This window comes from Stenella coeruleoalba, assembly GCF_951394435.1.
Source record: "Stenella coeruleoalba genome assembly, chromosome: 2".
Lineage (NCBI taxonomy): Eukaryota > Metazoa > Chordata > Mammalia > Artiodactyla > Delphinidae > Stenella > Stenella coeruleoalba.
Genome location: NC_137147.1, coordinates 87,295,132 through 87,315,122, shown reverse-complemented (window position 1 = coordinate 87,315,122; position 19,991 = coordinate 87,295,132). Strand labels below are relative to the sequence as shown.

At 41.9% G+C, this 19,991-nt stretch overlaps 1 protein-coding gene across 1 annotated transcript in view; it reads right to left on the bottom strand.

The window, feature by feature from the left end:
- The window catches only part of SORD (sorbitol dehydrogenase), a 35,525-nt gene extending 29,730 nt beyond the window's left edge, over window positions 1-5,795 (bottom strand). The window contains exon 1 of the mRNA XM_079912251.1: window positions 5,626-5,795. Coding sequence (XP_079768377.1) covers window positions 5,626-5,688 — 63 coding nt within the window. The 5' untranslated portion in view covers window positions 5,689-5,795. The remainder of the gene's footprint in view (window positions 1-5,625) is intronic.
- Between the last annotated feature and the right edge of the window lie 14,196 nt (window positions 5,796-19,991).

The following is a 19,991-nucleotide window of genomic DNA, read 5'->3' as shown; positions in this document are numbered from 1 at the left end:
ATTTTAGGTTTGGGTGTGTTGGGATTGTGGTGTCGGGGGACATCCAGGTGGGGTTGTCCAATAGGTCGCTGTACTCCTGGGACTGGGGATCAGGCATGGGTCAGGGACAGAGACTCATGAACATGAATCATGAACATGGAGAGAAACAATGACTTCCTGAAAAAAGTCTTCCCTATCCTCACCATCCTTCCTCTCCTGAGTTTCCCCAGCACCTACAATTGAATCCATATGGGATGGTTAAAGGATTATTTCTCAGCTGTGATAAATAAACTATAAAAAAATTCCTCCTAATTCAAAATGTATGAACATAACTATACATGAACCTATTAGATGCTTCTTTATTTAAAGCGAAAATATGAAGACTCTGAGCTTGGTTGGATGCTCTAGCCTATTAGTATCACTGATTAAGTGCTCATTGTGTTCAGGTCTATGTAACTGAACATTTACATTTCTAAAACATTATTGAGCTGAATATCACTTCACAAAATCCAACCATATTTTCTCCAACAATTAATGTTCTTCTTGTAAATCTGGTTTGGGGAAAACTGCCAGCTTTAACAGCCACACTAAAAGACTTAACAAGTGGACGCCAATACGGTATACATGAGTACGTATTTTTCCTCCGTAATTTCTCTATCATGCAATTTTAAAAGAAATTTTCCCCACATCCATCCATAATTCTAGTTTTCCCCACAGAACAGGGTTACTTTTACCAGGTCTCTTAGTAGTGCTGGGACTTATTACATAAAATGTTAAAATCCTATTTGTGGTATTGTTTACTGTTCCTCCTGCTTTTAGGGGAAAATGTTAGCTTTCTACTTCTTGGCCTTTTGCAGACAAAGGCACTGCCCTTCCATAGGAGTTGGCAGAGATGGCAGTATTTGCTGGATTTAACTGCCTATTGTTTATCTGGTTGGGTTTTGTCTTATTGTTGAAACATAATTAAGATGAAAGTGAAAGGAGGCATTTCTTTAGGCTATTTGCTACTACCTAGTTTTCTCTTTTTCTGAAGGAGTTTTAGATTCTGTTTTCAGCCTCAACTGCCTCTGACTTATAAGTCTAGCTCAGGTATTAAAGGGTTAAGTGGCCTGCATTTCCTCACTCACAGTAATCTCCCAGTTTAACCCAGCTTTTCCTTGAAGACTTTCAGGGCCCTTTAATTTGATTCTATAGAAGCAAGCAGCTCTGTCTACTAGTAGCAAAACCAGGGAGAGACCTGACATTTAGGACCATTCCTCTTTCTACAATCCCCTCCTCCTCACCCAAAATCTTAACAGCAATGTGTATATGCAAGGAGGGGATGCCTTGAATGTGCTGTATTACAGATACAGAATTATCTTACTTTTTGAAATATCATTACAGATTCAAAGCAATTCTTTTGACACCTGGCATAATACATTTCCTCACAGAGCAAAACCTCTAAGAAATATCTTCATGGTACTCTGATTAATGTTTAAACTTGATGCTGACACACTATTTTCTCTGCCCTTTGTAATTAAACAACATTAACCCATCACTCTGAAATGATTCTTTTCCCTTTAACTTGTTCTCTTCTCATGCAGCTAATCATAAAACAAAAATGTGACTACATCCCCTGCATGGTGTCCACCTCGCTGCTCCTGTTCTCCCTGTCCAGATGCCTGGAATCGGATAGAGCTGGCCATCAGGAATAAGGGAGATAATGTGTACTCAGTATGCTCCATGGACTGGCCCTGATAGGTGATGCAATATGCACAGAAATTGATAGGAGCATTTAGAAATGTTTACAGCATTCTGACATTGCTGCAGCATCCAAATGTTGGTACAAACATATTGGTCCATGGCCAACAGGAAATAAAAATAAAATTGGTCCTTCATCTCTGATACTTTGTGAAGCACAAACTATCCCATCAAACAGCTTCTTCAAAGAAAAACTAATTTGACTATTTGATATCCCAACTCTATGAACTAGTAATTCAGAGAGAGAATTCTGTAGGGGAGCAGAACTTGCCATCCCAAAATATGTCTCTAGGGCATATTAATTATTTTAAGCTGGCTATTTTTTTTAAGAAACAGCAGATTTGGGAAAAGCTCGGAAAACCCAAGTGACACATTTGTAAGGGAAATCTCCACTTATAAGGGTGTCTCCCTCAAAGTACCAAAAAGAGGAGTATGACCTAATCTCTAGAAACTCATCAGTGGAGAAGGCAATGACTTAAAACTGTATAACAACCTTACCCTTGTTTTCTGTGCTTTTCCTGGCAACCTCCCATAAGTGACTCTCCCCGCCCTCAACATCTTCTTTTCTCTTTAGCTGAGGATGGTATGTACGGTGAGGGCTTTGGCCATTTTGGCAACTTTCTCAGTTTTCCTGGGCCTCTCCCATGTATACATGTTAATAAATTTTTGTTTTTCCCCTGTCTCATGTCAATTTAATTCTTAGACCTGCCAGAAGAACCTAGAAGGGTAGAGGAAAATTTCTTACTCCCCGATACTATCTAATCCTCACACAACCCAGAGGTGAGTACTACTATCATCCCCATCATACAGACAGAAAACTGAAGCAGAAAGTAATTTGGCAAGTCATACAACCAGAAGCAGTAGAGCTGGGGCTAAACTCCACTCTGGCCCCAACCTGGCTTGTGACCTCGTTACTGTTTCCATTTGAAGAGATCTCAGCCAGCTGACACTGTTTGCTGATAGGCTGTTCGTCTCTATGCATCAGCTTGGTCGCCTCTTCCACTGCTCCTTAAAAGTCCACACGTTCTCTATTTAAAATGGTGTGTGTGTGGGGAAGAGGGGATATAGGAGTCCTAAGTCCTCATGATAAGGAATGATATAAAGAAACGGACAGTCTCTCAGTATATACATGTGTATATACACTCCCACCCTCTCTGATTTACCACCCAACTTATAAATGCCCCAAGGCCCAAACCACTGTGCAGGCCCAAGTCCCCAAGGCCCAAGGCCTCCGCCCTTGCTGGGACTGTGGTGATCACTAGCTACCTAGTAGTGAAGGAGTTTAATTTTTCCTTCCCTGCAGCCACAGCTTGGAGAAAGAAAAGGGAATCCTGCCTTCTCCACAGGCAGGTAGGAGGAAGGCTGGGTGTCAGGTTTCCTTCCTGGTAGGTAGGGGACAAGTTTCAAGTGGCCCAGGTCTAACCCCATTTCAACCCCAAACCACTTAGCCTATTTGCTTTAAGGAAGGGGGTGCAAGGGCAGAGATACCCTACCAGGGAGTTCCCTATGGAGGCGCTGGGGGACGACCATGCTCAGGAAGGAGTGGTGAGGGCCAGAAGGGTCTGTGTTGGGTTGCAAGTGTCTCCAGATCCCTAGAACCAAGGTAATTTCTCAGAGACCCCAAAATGTCCTGTCCCAGAGACATCTTAAATTCAAGCCTGATCTCATCATTTTAATCTACTCTCCTTTGTCTAGTAAATGAACCCCATCACCTCCAACAGAGCTGGGGTCCTGCTGAATCCACCCTGAATGAACCCTTTCACCCAGTTAGCGTACACATCCCACAACCATAAGCTACATTCTCCAGCCTATCACATTCTCATCTCTTTAGGATACACTCACCCCAACCCAGCCCCTAATTCAGTCAGGAGGGGATTCTAAGGCACAGCTGATAAGACCAACTGTAGGTGAGCCTCCCCACCCTCCCTCTTCTTTATTCAAGGCTTTGTTCTACTGAGCCACATAAACAGTGGCTGAGCAGTGGGAGAGCCTGAGTTTAGGAATTAAGGTAAAGCAGATACTGGGGTTGTAATTACAGTTCTGCTCATTATTAGGTACATGACTTTCAGGCAGGCCCTGAGCAGATGGAGAGGCAGGGCCTATCTACCTCTCCAGCTTCACCACTGGTGCATTCAGTGCATCACACTATTTACAGGACCGGTAAACAAGACTTGCGATTTTGTACTTCACTTAGTTTGCACTTGCTCTTCCACTTACATGAATGACCCCCAGTTTCCGTCCAAGAAACAGCTAAGTAGCATCCATCTCTTCCAGAGCCTCTACCCTGGGCCAAGGGCACCCTGTGAGGCCTTTACTCTCTATGCTCCATCAAAACCCTCACACAGTTTTATTGTTTACAGCATCTGTCTGACTCCCTAGAGCAGCTTGGGGGTAGGGGTTGTGTTCTCCTCCTCCTCTCTGGACCCCCAGCCCAGTGCTTGGTACATGGCAGGCACCCTCTCATCTAGTAAATGTTTGTAGAATGCAGGACTGAGCTTGAAATCACTCTGTAAGCTGTGTAGAGCTGTACCACTTTCCTTTCTTCATAATACCATCTGGCATTTGCAGCAATAAAAACTAATAGTGTCACTTTAATTCAGGACCTTGGGTGGAAGCTCCAAGGGGAGTAGAAAGAACACTGGAATGGGAGTCTGAACTTCTGGGTTCTTTTCTGGGCTCTGTTAACTAATGAAGCCTGTCAGCTTGGAGATGGCACTTTCCCAGCTGAGGAAATGATGAGTTGGCTCTGGGCAGGAGTTCTTAGTCTGGGGTTCAGAGACCTCTAGAGGGTCTATGAAGGAGAGGCTTAAAGGAAGTCCATGAACTCTCTGAAACTGCTGCCAAACTCCATCTGTTTGCATTCTGTGGGGAGAGAGACCACAGATTCTCAAACAGTCAAGAACTGCTAATCTGGATACTTTTCTGAGTCTCTCCAATCTAGACCCTGGCGCATGTTCTCTGTGAGGGGGAAGGAAGTGCTAGGGAACAGCAGAGATGGCCGGCACTGGTCCCACATACCCACTGCCCAGGCCCGCCTGCGAAGGGCTCTGTCAAGGGAGCCCTGGCACAACCACAGGGCTGACTCTGCAGCTCCCAGAACTTTGGCCCCATGAGCCACTGAGCAGAGGCAGGATCTGGAGTGGAGAAGACACACACATAATGCTCGTAAAGGGACAGGGGAGCAGCATCAGGAAGGAAAATGGCTGGAACATGAACCAGATGTGGACTACGGGAGGTAAGGAGGAAAGGAGCTTTAGAACATGAAGACTATCAAGATCCAGAAATCTGGAACAGGCATGGCGAACACCAAGAGTCTTGGAGATGGAGGCCTGTGCTGGCAGGAAAGTGGAAGGAGCTCGTACTTTCTGAGTATCTATTAAGCGCTAGGTACTCCGCTGATCATAATAATCCTGCAAAGGAGGTTTTATCAGCCCCAAGCATGAAAGATTAAATACGAGTTCCACAGCTTTTAAATGTCCCTATGGCCCCCCTTTCTGCCCTGCACTGTCTACTCAGAGAAGTTCAGTACGTGTCCTCTAAACCAGGCAGCCTCTCTGGTATCTCTTCTGCAAAGTGCAATGACAAGAGGCTGGACTATGAATCTGCAGCTGGCAAAGGAGGGAGAAGGCTTCAATCATTTTGCAACCTTCCTGGGTTCTGGCCACGTGCCGGCCACTGGGCTCGGTTCCAGAAGGCCACGCGACAAGAACCCTGCTCTTAGCACCTTAAAACTAACCGCCTACCGTGCCCCTCCCCCCAACATGGTAACCAGATCCTATCTGGACGGCCTGGGCGCGCAGTGTGGGGCCCGCACCGCGCTGGAATTGGCCAGCTCAGACCGCGGCTGCGCTTGGAAGTGAATAGGGCAGGAACGGGCAAGACTTCCCACTCCCATTCCAGTTTTACCAAGCGCAGGTCTCCGGGTCCGTGTACCACCAGGGAGAGGTTCTCGGGCTTGGCCGCCGCCATGTCGCTCTCTACCTCTTGGGTCCGCCGAGGCTGCAATCCGCAGCTCTTGAGGTGGTTCGGTTGGCGACCCCGTGCAGAGCTGGGGATAAGGGGCGGTAGGCTGGGCTTTGCCTGGGAGCGCGCGCCCGGCCCGGGGCGGGGTTTCCTAGTCCCTGACAGCCGGGGCGGGGCTTGCGTGGAGGGGCGGGGCGGGGCGGGACTACCCTGCTCCCTCCCCATGGCAAGCCAGGGAAGGGCGTGGGGTGGGGGATTGGGCGTAGGGGATTGGGAGAGGGGGGCCGGGGGCTGGGGAGGAGGGGGTAAGGAGGGGTAGAGAGTGTAGGGAGGGAGTAGGGAGTGGGTGGGGAGGGGTAGGGAGGGGTGGCAAAGGCCAACCCAGATCCACCTGCACTGTTTGTCTGTCTCACATCCAAGGGGTCCAATCTGCCCTGAAAGTAGTCTGCAGAGGCAACCCCCCCCAGACCAGAGTTCTGAAACTTTAGCTGCAGAATAAGGGGGATGGGCAATGTGGGGCAGTTTCTCAGGACCAGCACCGAGATTTTGATGCAGTAAAGTCTAGTCGCAGCTGAGGCCTGAGGGTCAGTATTATTAGCATTGATAATGCTGAGGCTGCAGGTGGGGCACGGTCTACAAGTGGGAAACAGGCCCTGCATTGATGCAGTGTCCATGTTGGCCCCATGTCCCCAGCATCCACAAAGTGCCTGGCACCAGAAGTGAATGAACGAGTTGGTGCGTCATCCCACAGGCCTGACACATCAGTGTAAAGGAGCTGTGAAATGAAATCTGTGAGCCACTTTCTCTTAACCAGCTCTGCTTCTTATATTAGAAGCAGGATTTCTGCCCAGATTTTTTCTTGAAGCCTCTCTCCCCTTCAACAAATAGTGAAGTTTTACTCTAAGGGGAGTGAGCTGCCCTCTAGAAAGGCCTAAGTCTGCAAAGGCCCCACCCTCCTTTTCAGACTTTGAAGACAGTGTAGGGATTTCATTCCCTACAGCCTTTCCTCCTCCTCCAGACACTCTACCAGATCCTCTGACCTCCTCCTGGACACTTTCCCCAGCACCTCATTCCTTGAAGATGTCTCAGTGCGGCACCTACTGCAGGCCTCACATATGGGACACAGCCTGTATTTTCACCAGTACTCATCCCTTCTGAAGATGCACTGGAAGACCACTGAGGCTAAGGCCTCATATCTTTCTTTCTTTTCTTTTTTTTTAATATTTTATTTATTTATTTACTTATTTGGCTGCCCCGGGTCTTAGTTTCAGCATGTGGGATCTTTAGTCACGGTATGTGAACTCTTAGTTGCAGCATATGGGATCTAGTTTCCTGACCAGGTATCGAAACTGGGACCCCTGCACTGGAAGCACAGAGTCTTAGCCACTGGACCACCAGGGAAGTCCCAGGCCTCATTTCTTAAACAGAACCTGGTAAAGTGTTCTGTACAGTGTAGGATCTCAAAAACAAAATTGTTTTTTGGATGATGAACATGGATCAAGCTCTGGAATGCCAATAACGACAAAAAGGGAAGTGGCGTGGGGAGCGGGGGCGTATTACAAGGTATAACAGGCAGTGGGATGGATTTTGCAGGGGACTTGCAGAGTTAGTCCTGTTTTTGCTTTGAGACACCTCCCACAAGGTGTGGCTGTGCTTGGCTTGTTCCCCAGGTTGTTCCTGCACTCAGCTCCTGAGCAGGCCTCGGAGAGATGACTGACTAGGAGTTGCCTGCCTTCGCTCATGCACCTGAATTTAAAATTCAGCCTCCCCTCCTTGTCTTGAGGAGTTTCATCACAGTCTCCCAGAATGTGTTTTCAATGAAAGCTGAAGATGGAGAAAGCCCCAGGAATGGCTTAAGAGCTGAGGGCTACTTGAAGTAGACACTTCTTGAGTTTTAAATTAAGAAAACAGAACACCAGAACCAAAGCAAGAGTCACTAAAATAATGACACAACTGCCACACTTGGAGTGGTATTTGTTTTCTCCTGAGCAATAGGACTTTGAAACTCTCTTGAAGGTTGTTGGCTGAGGACCAAGAGATTTGGAAGGGCAGGAGATACCTTCAAAAATATATTCTATGACTAGGGCCCTTTATAGAAAAATTAACATGGTGAGTTGATAAGGATTCTTAAGAAACTGACATTTTTAAAACAAAAAAGCAAGTTGTTATTATAGTATTTAAACTTGTGATATTTCTACATAATTTCCTAACAGAGACCAGCATCCACAATGGTGAGCAACAGGTTTTTTAGGCATTTTACTGAATAAGGGATAAAATGCTGGCTTTGCCTTTGCTGGTGGCCTGCTTAGCACAGCTTCTCTGGGCTTCTGCCTAACTTTCCCAAACAGTACGGCACTTTTAGGCACTCTCTCCACTGAATATAACTTCAACAACTTGTCTGTAAAATTCTGCTGTGAAAACGTATTTGGAATTTAAAAATTAAATCACAGGATGCATATCTTCTGGGGGCACATATCCAGAAAAAGGGACACATTAGCCCACGGAACATCCTATCACTGATACAGGGTTACTTCAGATCTGGAATTTTACACAGTATACCAACAAGAAAAATCAGTGTGCTAAGGCGCCTTAGTGTTCCAAAGATCAGAACAGTTATAAAACTCTGATTTCCGGATTTCTCCATTTGGTCATCAACTATTCAATTACTCAAACCTGGCTATTTATAACAAAAGAAAGAAAGAAACAACAACAACAACAAAAAACCAAAAAGAAACCATGAGGTTTCCTGCAGACCTTGGAAATAAGGTTACCAATGAGAGTTAAACTAGTAAAATCCATATGTAATGGATGAGATTAATGGGCTTCCCCAAGGAACTAGTAATATACCTGCCATTAGCAGATCTCAAGAAAGGATTAAGAAGGGTTAGAAAAAGGAACTAAGAGGGCAGGAATTTTAATCTAGAACTATCCAGGGGAGAGAGGCGCTTGGTGGTAGTGGTGGCCGTGCTGCTGGCACAGAAGAGTGCAAGCAAGCGGACGTGGAGTTAAAGGTTACTCCCACATGTCAGCTGAGGATGATAACTTGGACTTAGACAAATGGTAGAAGTAGAGATGGAGTGAAGAGGATAGATTTATTTTTGAGGTAGGTTCCATGGGACTTGGTAGGGGATTGGCTTATAGAAGTTGAGGAGAATGTAGTGGAAAGGTCTACTCTCAGATTTCTGACATGATTAACTGGAGGGATGAGATATAATTATCTGATATAGACAGCACTGAGGGAGGAGAAGGTTTGGGAGAAAGATCAGGCAGGTAATTTTGGATAGGCCAAGTCTGAGATGCCTATGAGACATCCAGGTGAAATGACCACGTGATATAAGGGCATGTTTAATATAAGGGTCTGGGAAAGTCTAGGCTTGAAAAGTCTAGACTAAATTTGGAATCACTGATATATAGACTATATTTAAAGCAATAAGAGAAACGAGATAACATAGTGAGAGGGTGTAGCATGAAAAAAGAGACAGCTCAGGTCTAAGTTTTGAGCATCCAACACTGAGGGATGAGGAAAAGAAAGAGGGACCAGCAAAGGATCCTGAGAATTAGTGAAGCCCTAATAGGAAAAGGCAGTGTTTTAAGAAGGAAGTGGCCAACTGTTGAATACTTACGAGAAGTCAAGGTAGAAACCAAAAAGTATCTCGTGGATTTAGCAACAAGGAAGTTATTGGTGATCATGGAAAATGGTTTTAGTGCAAAGATGGGAATAGGAGCCACAATAGGTTGGGATCATTCATCCATTCATTCAGTAAATATGTAATAAATATCTACGACATGCCAGGTACAAGGTGTTCGGGAGACAATGAACAAGACAAACACAATCCCCACTTCAGGGAGGGGAAGCTATTAAATAGATAATCACAAAAGTAATGACTCATCCATAATAATGGTAAAAGCTATGAAGAAAAAGGTAAGCATACCACAAAAGTGTGTAACAGGGAAACTCAGTCTAGCTTGAAAGCAAGGAAAGTTTGCTCCAAGACAGTGATGTATAAGCTGTACTTGAAAGAATTAGGTAGTCACAGCAGTGAGACAAAGGAGAGAGTGTATATTCCCTGCTGAAGGAACCACACACATGGAATCCTCAAGGGGGAGGAGACCATCATTAAATGTCAGCAGTGGGGGAGGGCCACATTGAGCAAGGGGACCCAACCCAGGGGTATATATAGGTCTTCCAGTGTTTCACATTGTTAAAAATGCAGAAGTGCAAGAAGAAATGTGAGAATGTCTGTGGCTGAAGACCTCAGGGAAAAAGCTGGAAAATTATACTTCTCTAAGGTGAGGAGTTCACTTTAAGGTACGAAGTCCATTTTGCATCAAGAACAGGGAGCATAGCTTAGTGGTGGAAGCTCCAGAACTGGTTTGGTTCTGAGAATCAGAGAAGATGGGTTGAATAAGGAATCCTGTTGACAAGGAGGCAATGGGAAAGAACTGGTAGGTTCTGTTATAAACATCTCAACAGCTGCCTATCTTTGTGGCTGGGAGAAGTAGGAGCTAAAAGAGCTCTTATAGACAATCTGGGTCATAGGGGAAATTCCTGTTAGCCTAGAACTTAGCCTTGTCCTCTTCCTTCATGTCATGTCTACAAATAGCTGGTCAGGAATAATTTACTTCATTCAGAAATTACTTATCCATAAAGGATTGTAATAGGAACTATACAAACATCATACAGGAAAAAAGGAAAGGGAAAAAATGAAAAGAACATTCACCAGAAAAATATTGTTGGGGGGCAAATGAAACTTGTGATAGAAGAGTTTGTCATAAAACTGAGGGCATCTAATGTGGACATACTACACACTGGAGGTAAGGAGGGGGTAAATGAGGGGGTGGCAGCTTGAGTGGGATGAGAAGGGCATCCTCACAGGGGAGTGGTAGTAACATGGAGTGTCAAAGCCCTAGAAAGGTGAGGAGGAGTCCATCTGGGGGGAGCACAGCTCAGGGTGAGGTGAGGGAGACTGAGTATGATGAAGAGGATGACCATGAGGAGGAACCAGTGTGGGGTGTGGGAGCCTGGGTAAGTTGGGGACAGCATGTGCTTTGGTGAGGGGGCAAATAAGTAAATATATCAAGGATGATGGGAGCAAGGTTTCACTGTTAGAGAAGGAAGTTACAAGTATGGAAAGAGAGGGAATTCCCTGGAGGTCCAGTGGTTAGGACTCTGGGCTTTCACTGCTGAGGGCACAGGTTCAGTCCCTGGTTGGGGAGCTAAGATCCCGCAAGCCGTGTGGCGTGGCCAAAAAAACAACAGCAAAAACAAAAACAGAAAGAGAGAAAAACAGAATGAACCCTGTGTGGTGTTGGATAAAATTGAAGAGATCAGTGTGAACTTATGGTTTGCAATACAGACAGACAAATAAATATAAATATCTGTATGTGTACACACACACTCCATAGTTCTGTCTACTGAAAGAGCTTGGGAACAGTGATACTCAACAGCAAAAAGCACATGTAACACCAAATCTTGGCTTCTAAATACCATTCTCCACTAACAGAAACTAGGTCTCCTTGAAGAAATGACTTAATCTAGGGCTGAGAAAGGAAAAGTATGCTGAGAAAGGAACATACAGGATGAACCTGTGAACTTGTTGTGGCAGAAAGTAAGGAAGTATTCCAAGAATGATGAAATATATTAAAGGTCACAGAAGCCAGACTGAAGACACTTCTACTGGTCAAATTAGAGAAAAATTGAGCATAAAAATAAATAATAATAGTAACAGATCATAACCCATTGAATAAAATAGGAAACCACAACTCCATAATGATAAAAATTAACACTTTGAAAGTTTGACAAAGAATGGGTAGTTACATAATCCAAAGCACTTACCCACAAAGTGTTAATTAATTATACAGGGAAAAGAGTAACTTTATAATGGAGAAGACTGGCATATATCACCTTAATCAAGTGATCAAAGTTGGTACCATAAGGAATGGGGCAAATTGCAATTCTGTACCACTTGATAGGACACAATGAGAAGAAAACATTAGTAGTAGCATTACTACTGAGATATTCATGCCCAAAATGCATGAAATGAATCTAATAATGAGAAAGCATTGGACAAGACCAAACTAAGCAACATCCTACAATAACTGGTCTTTAATCTTTAAACATGTCAATGTCATGGAAGTCAAAGAAAGCCTGAGGAAATATTTCAGACTGAGGGAAACTAAAAAGATATGCCACTTAAATGCAACACAGGATTCTGAATTGGATCCTTTTGCTATAAAGGACATTATTGGGACACCTGGTAAAATCTGAATGAGGTCTGAGGGTTAGCTGATAGTAATACTATATATCAATGTTAATATCCTAATTTTGAGGGGGCATCATGTTGGCAATTTATACTCCATGGGTTAGGAAATAAAGTACTTTGTATTGTACTTGTAACTTTTCCAGAAATAAAAATTTAAAAATAAAGATGAAGGGAAATTTAATAATGCACTTGCCTTTATAAGAAAACAGCATAAAGCAGAGATGAAAAGCTCAGGGAAGCAATCCTGAAATATTAGAAAGAAATGAAATGTGAGCTGGAAGACCTCAGGAAGGAAAGTAGAATAAAACAAGAACATAAATTAAAAAAAAAAAAGAAAGAAAGCAAAATTGGAAGTATCACAAAGGAGAAAGACCCTGCCAAAAACACAGCAAAGGACATAGAGGACAGGATTGAGGACAGTAAGCAAAATGAAATGGAAATGAGAAGTTTAAAGGGATTAAAGCTTAAATGATAGATATGAAAGATAGGCAAAAGAGATCCAATAGTTGCATAATGGATTTCCTGATAAAGAAAACCAAAATAACAGAACAGAAAATCATTTCAATGTATAATTCAAGAATATGTTCCAAAAATAAAAGAACATTTGAATCTACAAAGATCACACCATATCCAAGTTAAAGTTAACATGGAAAGGTCAACTCTGAGAAGCAGTTACTTGGTCTCACAGATAAAGAAAGAATCCTTTTGCACCTAGGCAAATAATCAAGTCATTTAAAAGGGGGGAAAAATTCAGGCTTAGCTTAGACATTTCCATAGAAATATTCATTGCTAGAAGCAATGCCTAGGAAGTCCTCAAGGAAAGTAAGTGTCGCCCATATATTTTATACCCAGCCAACTGTGGTTTACCCAAAAAGGCATAGTGAGACACTTTTGAACATGCAAGAACTCAAGAAATATTGTTTCCATGAGCCTTTCTTGAAGTAACTACTAGAAGATGAACTTAAGCCAACCGAGTGATGAATGAGAAAACTATGGCAAAAAGAAAAGGGCTATAGAGGGCAGGAGAAGGAGAAGAAAAGAAAATATACTAATTTCAGGGACTTCCCTGGTGGTCCAGTGGTTAAGAATCTGCCTTCTAATGCAGGGGACATGGGTTTGATCCCTGGTCAGGGAACTAAGATCCCACATGCCACGGAGCAACTAAGCCCACACGCCACAAATAGAGAGTCTGCACGCCACAACTATTGAGCCTGTGCTCTTTGGACCCCACATGCCACAACAAGAGAGAAGCCCACGTGCCACAACAAACAGCCTACACACCACAACAAAAAAAGATCCTGCATGCTGCACTGAAGATCACATGTGCTGCAACTAAGACCTGATGCAGCCAAATAAATAATAAAATAAATTAATTAAAAAAAAAGAAAATATACTAATTTTATTATTTGTTCAAATTAGGGAATTGATAAAATAATGACTAAGAAATGAAGATTAGGTGTATAAGTTATAAAGACACCCACTGAAACAAAAATATAAACTTTCCAAATTTTCAGAAAAATAAAAACACATACCACATTTTCAGAGTTTTTAAAGAATCTATGAATAGAAGGCGTCATATCAAATAATGTGACAGAACTAAGACTAACTATATGTCAATTTGATAAATATAAATGGACCAAAATAATTTACTAAAATAAAAGAAATTTACTGAATCAAAGCAAAATCCAATTTTATTCCATATACAAGGGATCCAAAACAAAATAATTTAGAAATCTTTGCAATTGCAAACAAGAAGAAAGCAGAGGTTGTAATTTTAACATCAGGCAAGGTTAACATCAGGACAAACAGGTGTTAAAGGTGACAAATAATCGTCATTTATAATGATAAAGAATGCAATTCACATTAAGTTTACAAAGTTATGAATATATGTACCAAAAAATATAGCATCAACATGAATATTAATTAAATCATAAAACCACAGGATATACAAGGAAAAACAGAAACACAGTAGTAGGAGCCTTAAAGACTTTGGTCTAAAATGCATAGTTAATAACATAGATAACATTTTCTAAAAGAAAATACACTTTCCTTTAAGTATCTATGAATAATTCACAAAAACTGACCATATATTAGACCAAAAAGAAAATCTGTGTAAAGTACAAATGGTACAAATAGTATAGATAACATTTTCCAAACACAGGCAATAAAAAAAGAGGGAACCCTTTCTAATTTGTTTTATGAGGCCAGCATAACCTTAATACCCAAATCAGACAAGGACATTACAAGAAAGGAAAATTACAGGCCAATCTCTCTCATAAATATAGATGCAAAAATACTGAACAAAATATTAGCAAATTTAATTTCAATAATACATTAAAAGCATGTGTGGTTCTTAAAAGCTCAACATGAGTTGATATGCAGTCAGGTTTAAACCACTGTTTACGTGGTATAAGATGTTGTCACCAGGCAACATAATAGTAAATTTCCAATTGAAATGTCAGTTTGGAAGCTTGACTTTTCACAGTCATTTTTCATAGTTACTTCATATTATGTAGGAAGAGGCTGAACTTTGAAATCAGACTTATCTGCAATGGAGTCACAATTCTATAATTTACCAGTTATGTTATTTTGGACACGTTTGGACAAGTCCTAGAGTCAGTTTTTTCAGCTCTAAAATGAGAATAACACTACTCCATAATGATCATTTGTGGAATCAATGAGACAGTACTTATATGGACAGTATGTTGGGTTGACATCCCAGTGTATCCTCGAATTTAGGATAAAATCAATAAGATCCAGATAAAAGGGATGAGATCAGACACCAGGAGAAACGACACAGACAAAGGGATTATTTGTGAATGTGTAATAGATGAGTCTTACCCAGATCAAATTAAAGTGACATGGGTATACTGTCATTTCAGAAAAATAGGGTGGGACTGGATTAGGTTAAATTTAAATCTAAATCAGTTACGTAGTAATGTGAGAAGAAAAAAAAATGTGCCAGCAGAAGGGGTACTTTGTTTCCAAAAACACCCTAGAAAGATAGTTTCCTGACCTGAAAGTATGAGGAGCCAGTCTCTATAGATGGGACAGCCCCATGACAGATGTAGAGGCATCAGGCCACAAAGCAGGCTGGCATCAGCCACTGGAACCATCCCCTCCCCCACTCCCTGGTTTCATGCTTCTGAAACCATCTTCTGGTGACGTTTTGACTTCCACACAGATTTGCCCACAGGAAGGGGAGGTACTGGTGAGCCAACAGTGTATCCAATCAACTCCCTTAGAGCTGTATGGGTGGAAATCTAAACATCCTAGACCAGGACCTTGTCCACCTCACTTCCCCTAGTGCCTTGGAGTTGCTGGTGAGGATACTTGGTTACTGTTTGTAGTTTCCATCTTTTCCTCCCACCCCAATCTACTCAAGTTACATGAAAATAAGGAGGGAAGAGGAGGCTTTGGTGATCCAGGTTTCTGGGGTGGCTGCTACATGATTCATCAAAGACAAGGTTGTGATGATGATTTTTCAGAGTTACCAAATACTAACCAGCCCTTACCCCTTCTGAAGGAAAACAGGATTATTAATTTTTATATGGTCACTGCTGGTTCCTTCTCTAATGTTTTAGATAAAAATCTTGTATTAACCAAGCTCTTTCTCCTTCTCATTGCCTAGTTCTAAGCCTCTCTTTTCTTCTCTTTCTTCATGTTTCATTATCTCCTGAGAATGCAGTTCCAACATCACATACTTCCATTACCTTTCTTCTCCTTCACACAGTGCTTTTCCCCACTGTCACTCAGAATACTTATCACGTTGATCTTGTGGATACCTCTTTCTTCATAGTTCATTTCCTGGTTTGACTGTCTTCTGTTGAACGATGTCCATCTCCTACCCAGCCCCATGCTATACTGAGTTAACCACAGTCCCAACATGCCAGAGAGACCAGAACATGCTGCATTAACAAAACACCATGTAGGACTTCCCTGGTGGTGTAGTGGTTAAGAATCTGCCTGCCAATGAAGGGGACACGGGTTCGGGCCCTGGTCCGGGAAGATCCCACATGCCACGGAACAACTAAGCCCATGCGCCACAACTACTGAAGCCCACGTGCCTAGAGCCCATGCTCTGCAACGAGAAGCCACTGCAATGAGAAGCCCGCACACCACAACGAAGAGTAGCCCCTGCTCACTGCAAGTACAGAAAGCCTGACGCAACAATGAAGACCCAACGCAGCCAAAAATAAATAAATTTATTTTTTACAAAACCACTATGTATTCTTCATAGAACAAAATGAGAAGATGTTTTCCTGAAGAGTGGTTGTTCTAATTTCTACATGTCCCAGACACCAATATACCTGCTGACTTTTAGAAGATGAAAATAAACTTCTCAGTTTCAACTCCCTCCATCACTATGTCAGCTTCTAAGGGTGGCACAATAAGGATGTAGATTTTGTTCTGTTTGATCAGTATTGTTTGCACTTAATTATCTTCATGGTCTCCAGCTTTAGCAGTTACATCAGCATTGATTTGTTTTCAGTACATGCAGAGCACCAACCACAAGACAAGGTGCATGACAGACTCCCTTGTCCTGAAAAAGATAACAGTCCATGGGGAAGGATCTCCCTTCCCCAAGAAAATATGCATCAACTCAAATGACTCAAATAGAAAAGTAGGCTGGAGCGTCACTGTTATTGCAAGAGGAGTAATAGAAATGCTCCTCAAAGCCAGCCTGTGATAGAAGCCAAGAACATGGGCTCTGGAGTTAGTCTCTTGCATTGGAATTCCACTTACCATTTGATTTTAGGAACTATATAAGCTCTCAAACCTCTTCTCTGTAAGATAGGGATAAATATAGTTTCTACCTCATAGGGTTGTACTGAGGATTAAATGAGGTAATACATTATGAAGTGCTTAGCACAGTAATAATAATAGCTAATGTTTCTTAAGCATTTACTTTATGCCAATGTGGCAGGCTGAATAATGGCCCCCAAATATATCCAGGTGCTAATCCCTGGAACCTGTGGATGTTACTTCATATGGCAAACAGACTTTGCAGATGTGATTAAACTGAGGATTTTGAGATGGAGGAAATTATCCTGGATTAAATTGGTAGACAGTAAATGTAATTGTAGGTGTCCTTAAGAGAGGGAAGTCGAGGGAGATTTTACCATCAGTGTGAGGACTGAAGCAATATGTTACACTGCTGGCTTTCAGAATGGAGGAACGTGCCACCAAAGATACAGCTCTAGATCCTGGAAAAGATGAGGGCATAGATTCTTCCATAGAGCCTCGGGAGGAAGTGTGGCATTGCAGACACCTTGATTTTGGCCCAGAGAAACTGATTTCATACTACTGACCTTCAGAACTGTAAGAGAATAAATGTGTGTTGGTGTTGGTGTTTTTTTCCAGCTTTATTGAGATGTAATTGGCATATAACACTGTGTAAGTTTAAGGTGTACAATGTGATGATTTGATACATGTTTATATTATGAGATGTTTACCACAATAGGGTTAATTCAGCTTTAGCTCATCCTTTAGCTCATATAATTACCATTTTGTTGTTGTTATAGTGAGAACATTAAAGCTCTACTCTCATAGCAACTTTCAAGTATACTTCAAGTTACTTGCTGTAGTCACCAAGCTGTATATTAAGATCTCCAAAACTTATTCATTTTGATTTGCATTATGTTTAATATGCTGTTGAATTTGGTTTGCTAGTATCTTGTTGAGAAGTTTTGCATCTATATTCATCTGGTCTGTAGGGATATTGGTCTATAGGTTTCATATCCTGTAATGTCTTTTTTTTTTTTTTTTCTTAATTTGTCCGTGCGGCTTGCGGGATCTTAGTTCCCCAACCAGGGATCGAACCTGGGCCCCGGGAGTGAAAGCCCAGAGTCCTAACGACTGGACCGCCAGGGAATTCCCTCCTGTAATGTCTTTATCTGGTTTTGACATCATAGTAATGTAAGCCTTGTAAAATGAGTTTGGAAGTGTACCCCCTTCTTCAAGTTTTTGGAAGATTTTGAGAAGGTTATTAATTCTTTTTTGAATGTTTGGAAGAATTCACCTGTGAAGCCATCTGGTCCTAGGCTTTTCTTTGTTGGGAGGTTTCGACTACTGATTCAGTTCCCTTACTTGTTATTGGTCTATTCAGATTTTCTATTTCTTCATGATTCAGACTTGGTAGATTGCATATTCCTAAGAATTTATCCATTTCTCCTAAGTTATCCAATTTGTTGGTGTATAATTTTTCATAGTAGTCTCTTATGATCCTTTGTATTTCTGTGGTATCAGTTGCAGTGTCTCATTTTCCTTTTATAGTTCAATTTATTTGAGTCCTCTCTCTTTTTTTCTCGGTAAATCTAGCTAAAGTTTTCTCAGTTTTGTTTATCCTTTTTTTTTTTTTTTTGCTGCACTGCACAGCTTGTGGGATCTTAATTCCCTGACCAGGGGTTAAACCTGTGCCCTCAGCAGTGAAAGTGCATAGTCCTAACCAGTTGACCGCCAGGGAATTCCCAGTTATGTTTATCTTTTAAAATAAAAAACAACTCATTTTTGTTGATCTTTTCTATTGTTTTTCTATTCTCTATTTCACTTATTTCTGCTCTGATCTTTGTTATCTCCTTCCTTTTGCTAACTGTGGGTTTAGTTTGTTTTTCTTTTTCTAGTTCCTCGAGGTATAAAGTTAGATTGTTTATTTGAGATCTTTCTTTTTTCTTAATGTAGGCATTTATGCCTATAAACTTTCCTCTTTGCACTGCTTTTGCTGCATCTCATAAGTTTTGGCATTCTGTGTTTGTTTCAATTTATCTTTTGATTTCCCTTTTGATTTTATCTTTGACCCACTGGTTGTTCAGGACTCTTATTTAATTTCCATGTATTTGTGAATTTTCCAGTTTCCTCCTATTATTTCTAGTTTCATACCATTGCGGTTGGAAAAGATAGTTGGTATAGTTTCAGTCTTTTTTAGTTTGATGAGACTTGTTCTGTGACCTAATGTATGATCTTGGAGAATGTTCCAAGTGTGCTTGAAATGAATGTGCATTCTGTTGCTACTGGATGGATTGTTCTATACATGTCCTCTATGTTCACCTGGTCTAAAATATAGTTCAAGTCCAATGTTTCCTTATTGATTTTCTGTCTGAATGATCTATTTAAAAAATTTTTTTAATGTATTTTTGGCTGTGTTGGGTCTTCGTTGCTGTGCATGGGCTTTCTCTAGTTGCGGCAAGTGGCGGCTACTCTTTGTTGCGGTGCGCAGGCTTCTAATTGCGGTGGCTTCTCTTGTTGTGGAGCACGGGCTCTAGGTGCATGTGCTTCAGTAGTTGCAGAACACAGTCTCAGTAGCTGCGGCATGCAGGCCCCAGAGTGCACGGGCTTCAGTAGTTGCAGCATGTGGGCTCAGTATTTGTGGCTCATGGGCTCTAGAGCGCAGGCTCAGTAGTTGTGGCGCACAGGCTTAGTTGCTCTGCGGCATGTGGGATCTTCCTGGACCAGGGAGCGAACCCGTGTCCCCTGCATTGGCAGGCGGATTCTTAACCACTGTGCCACCAGGGAAGCCCCTGAATGATCTATTCATTGTTGAAAGTGAGGTATATAAGTCCTTTACTGTTACTGTATTGTTGTCCATTCTTCCCTGCAGATGTGTTAGTATTTGCTTAATATATTTAGGTGCTCCAATATTGGGCATGTATATATTTACAACTGTTATATCCTCTTGATGAATTGACCTCTTTATCATTATATAATGACCTTGTCACTTGTTATAGTTTTTGACTTAAATTCTCTTTTGTCTGATATAAGTATAGCTACCCCTGTTCTCCTCATTTCCACTTGCATGGAATATCTTTTTCCATCCCTTCACTTTGAGCCTATGTGTGTCCTTGAAGCTGAAGCAAGTCTCTTATAGGGAGCATATAGGTAGATCTTGTTTTTTCATCCATTCACTCTATGCCTTTTTATTGCAGCACTTAATCCATTTAAAGTAATTATTGATAAGAAAGGACTTACTATTGCCATGTTATTCATTGTTTTCTGGCTGTTATGAAGTTTCTTTCTTCCTCTCTTGCTGTCTTCCTTTATGAATTGATG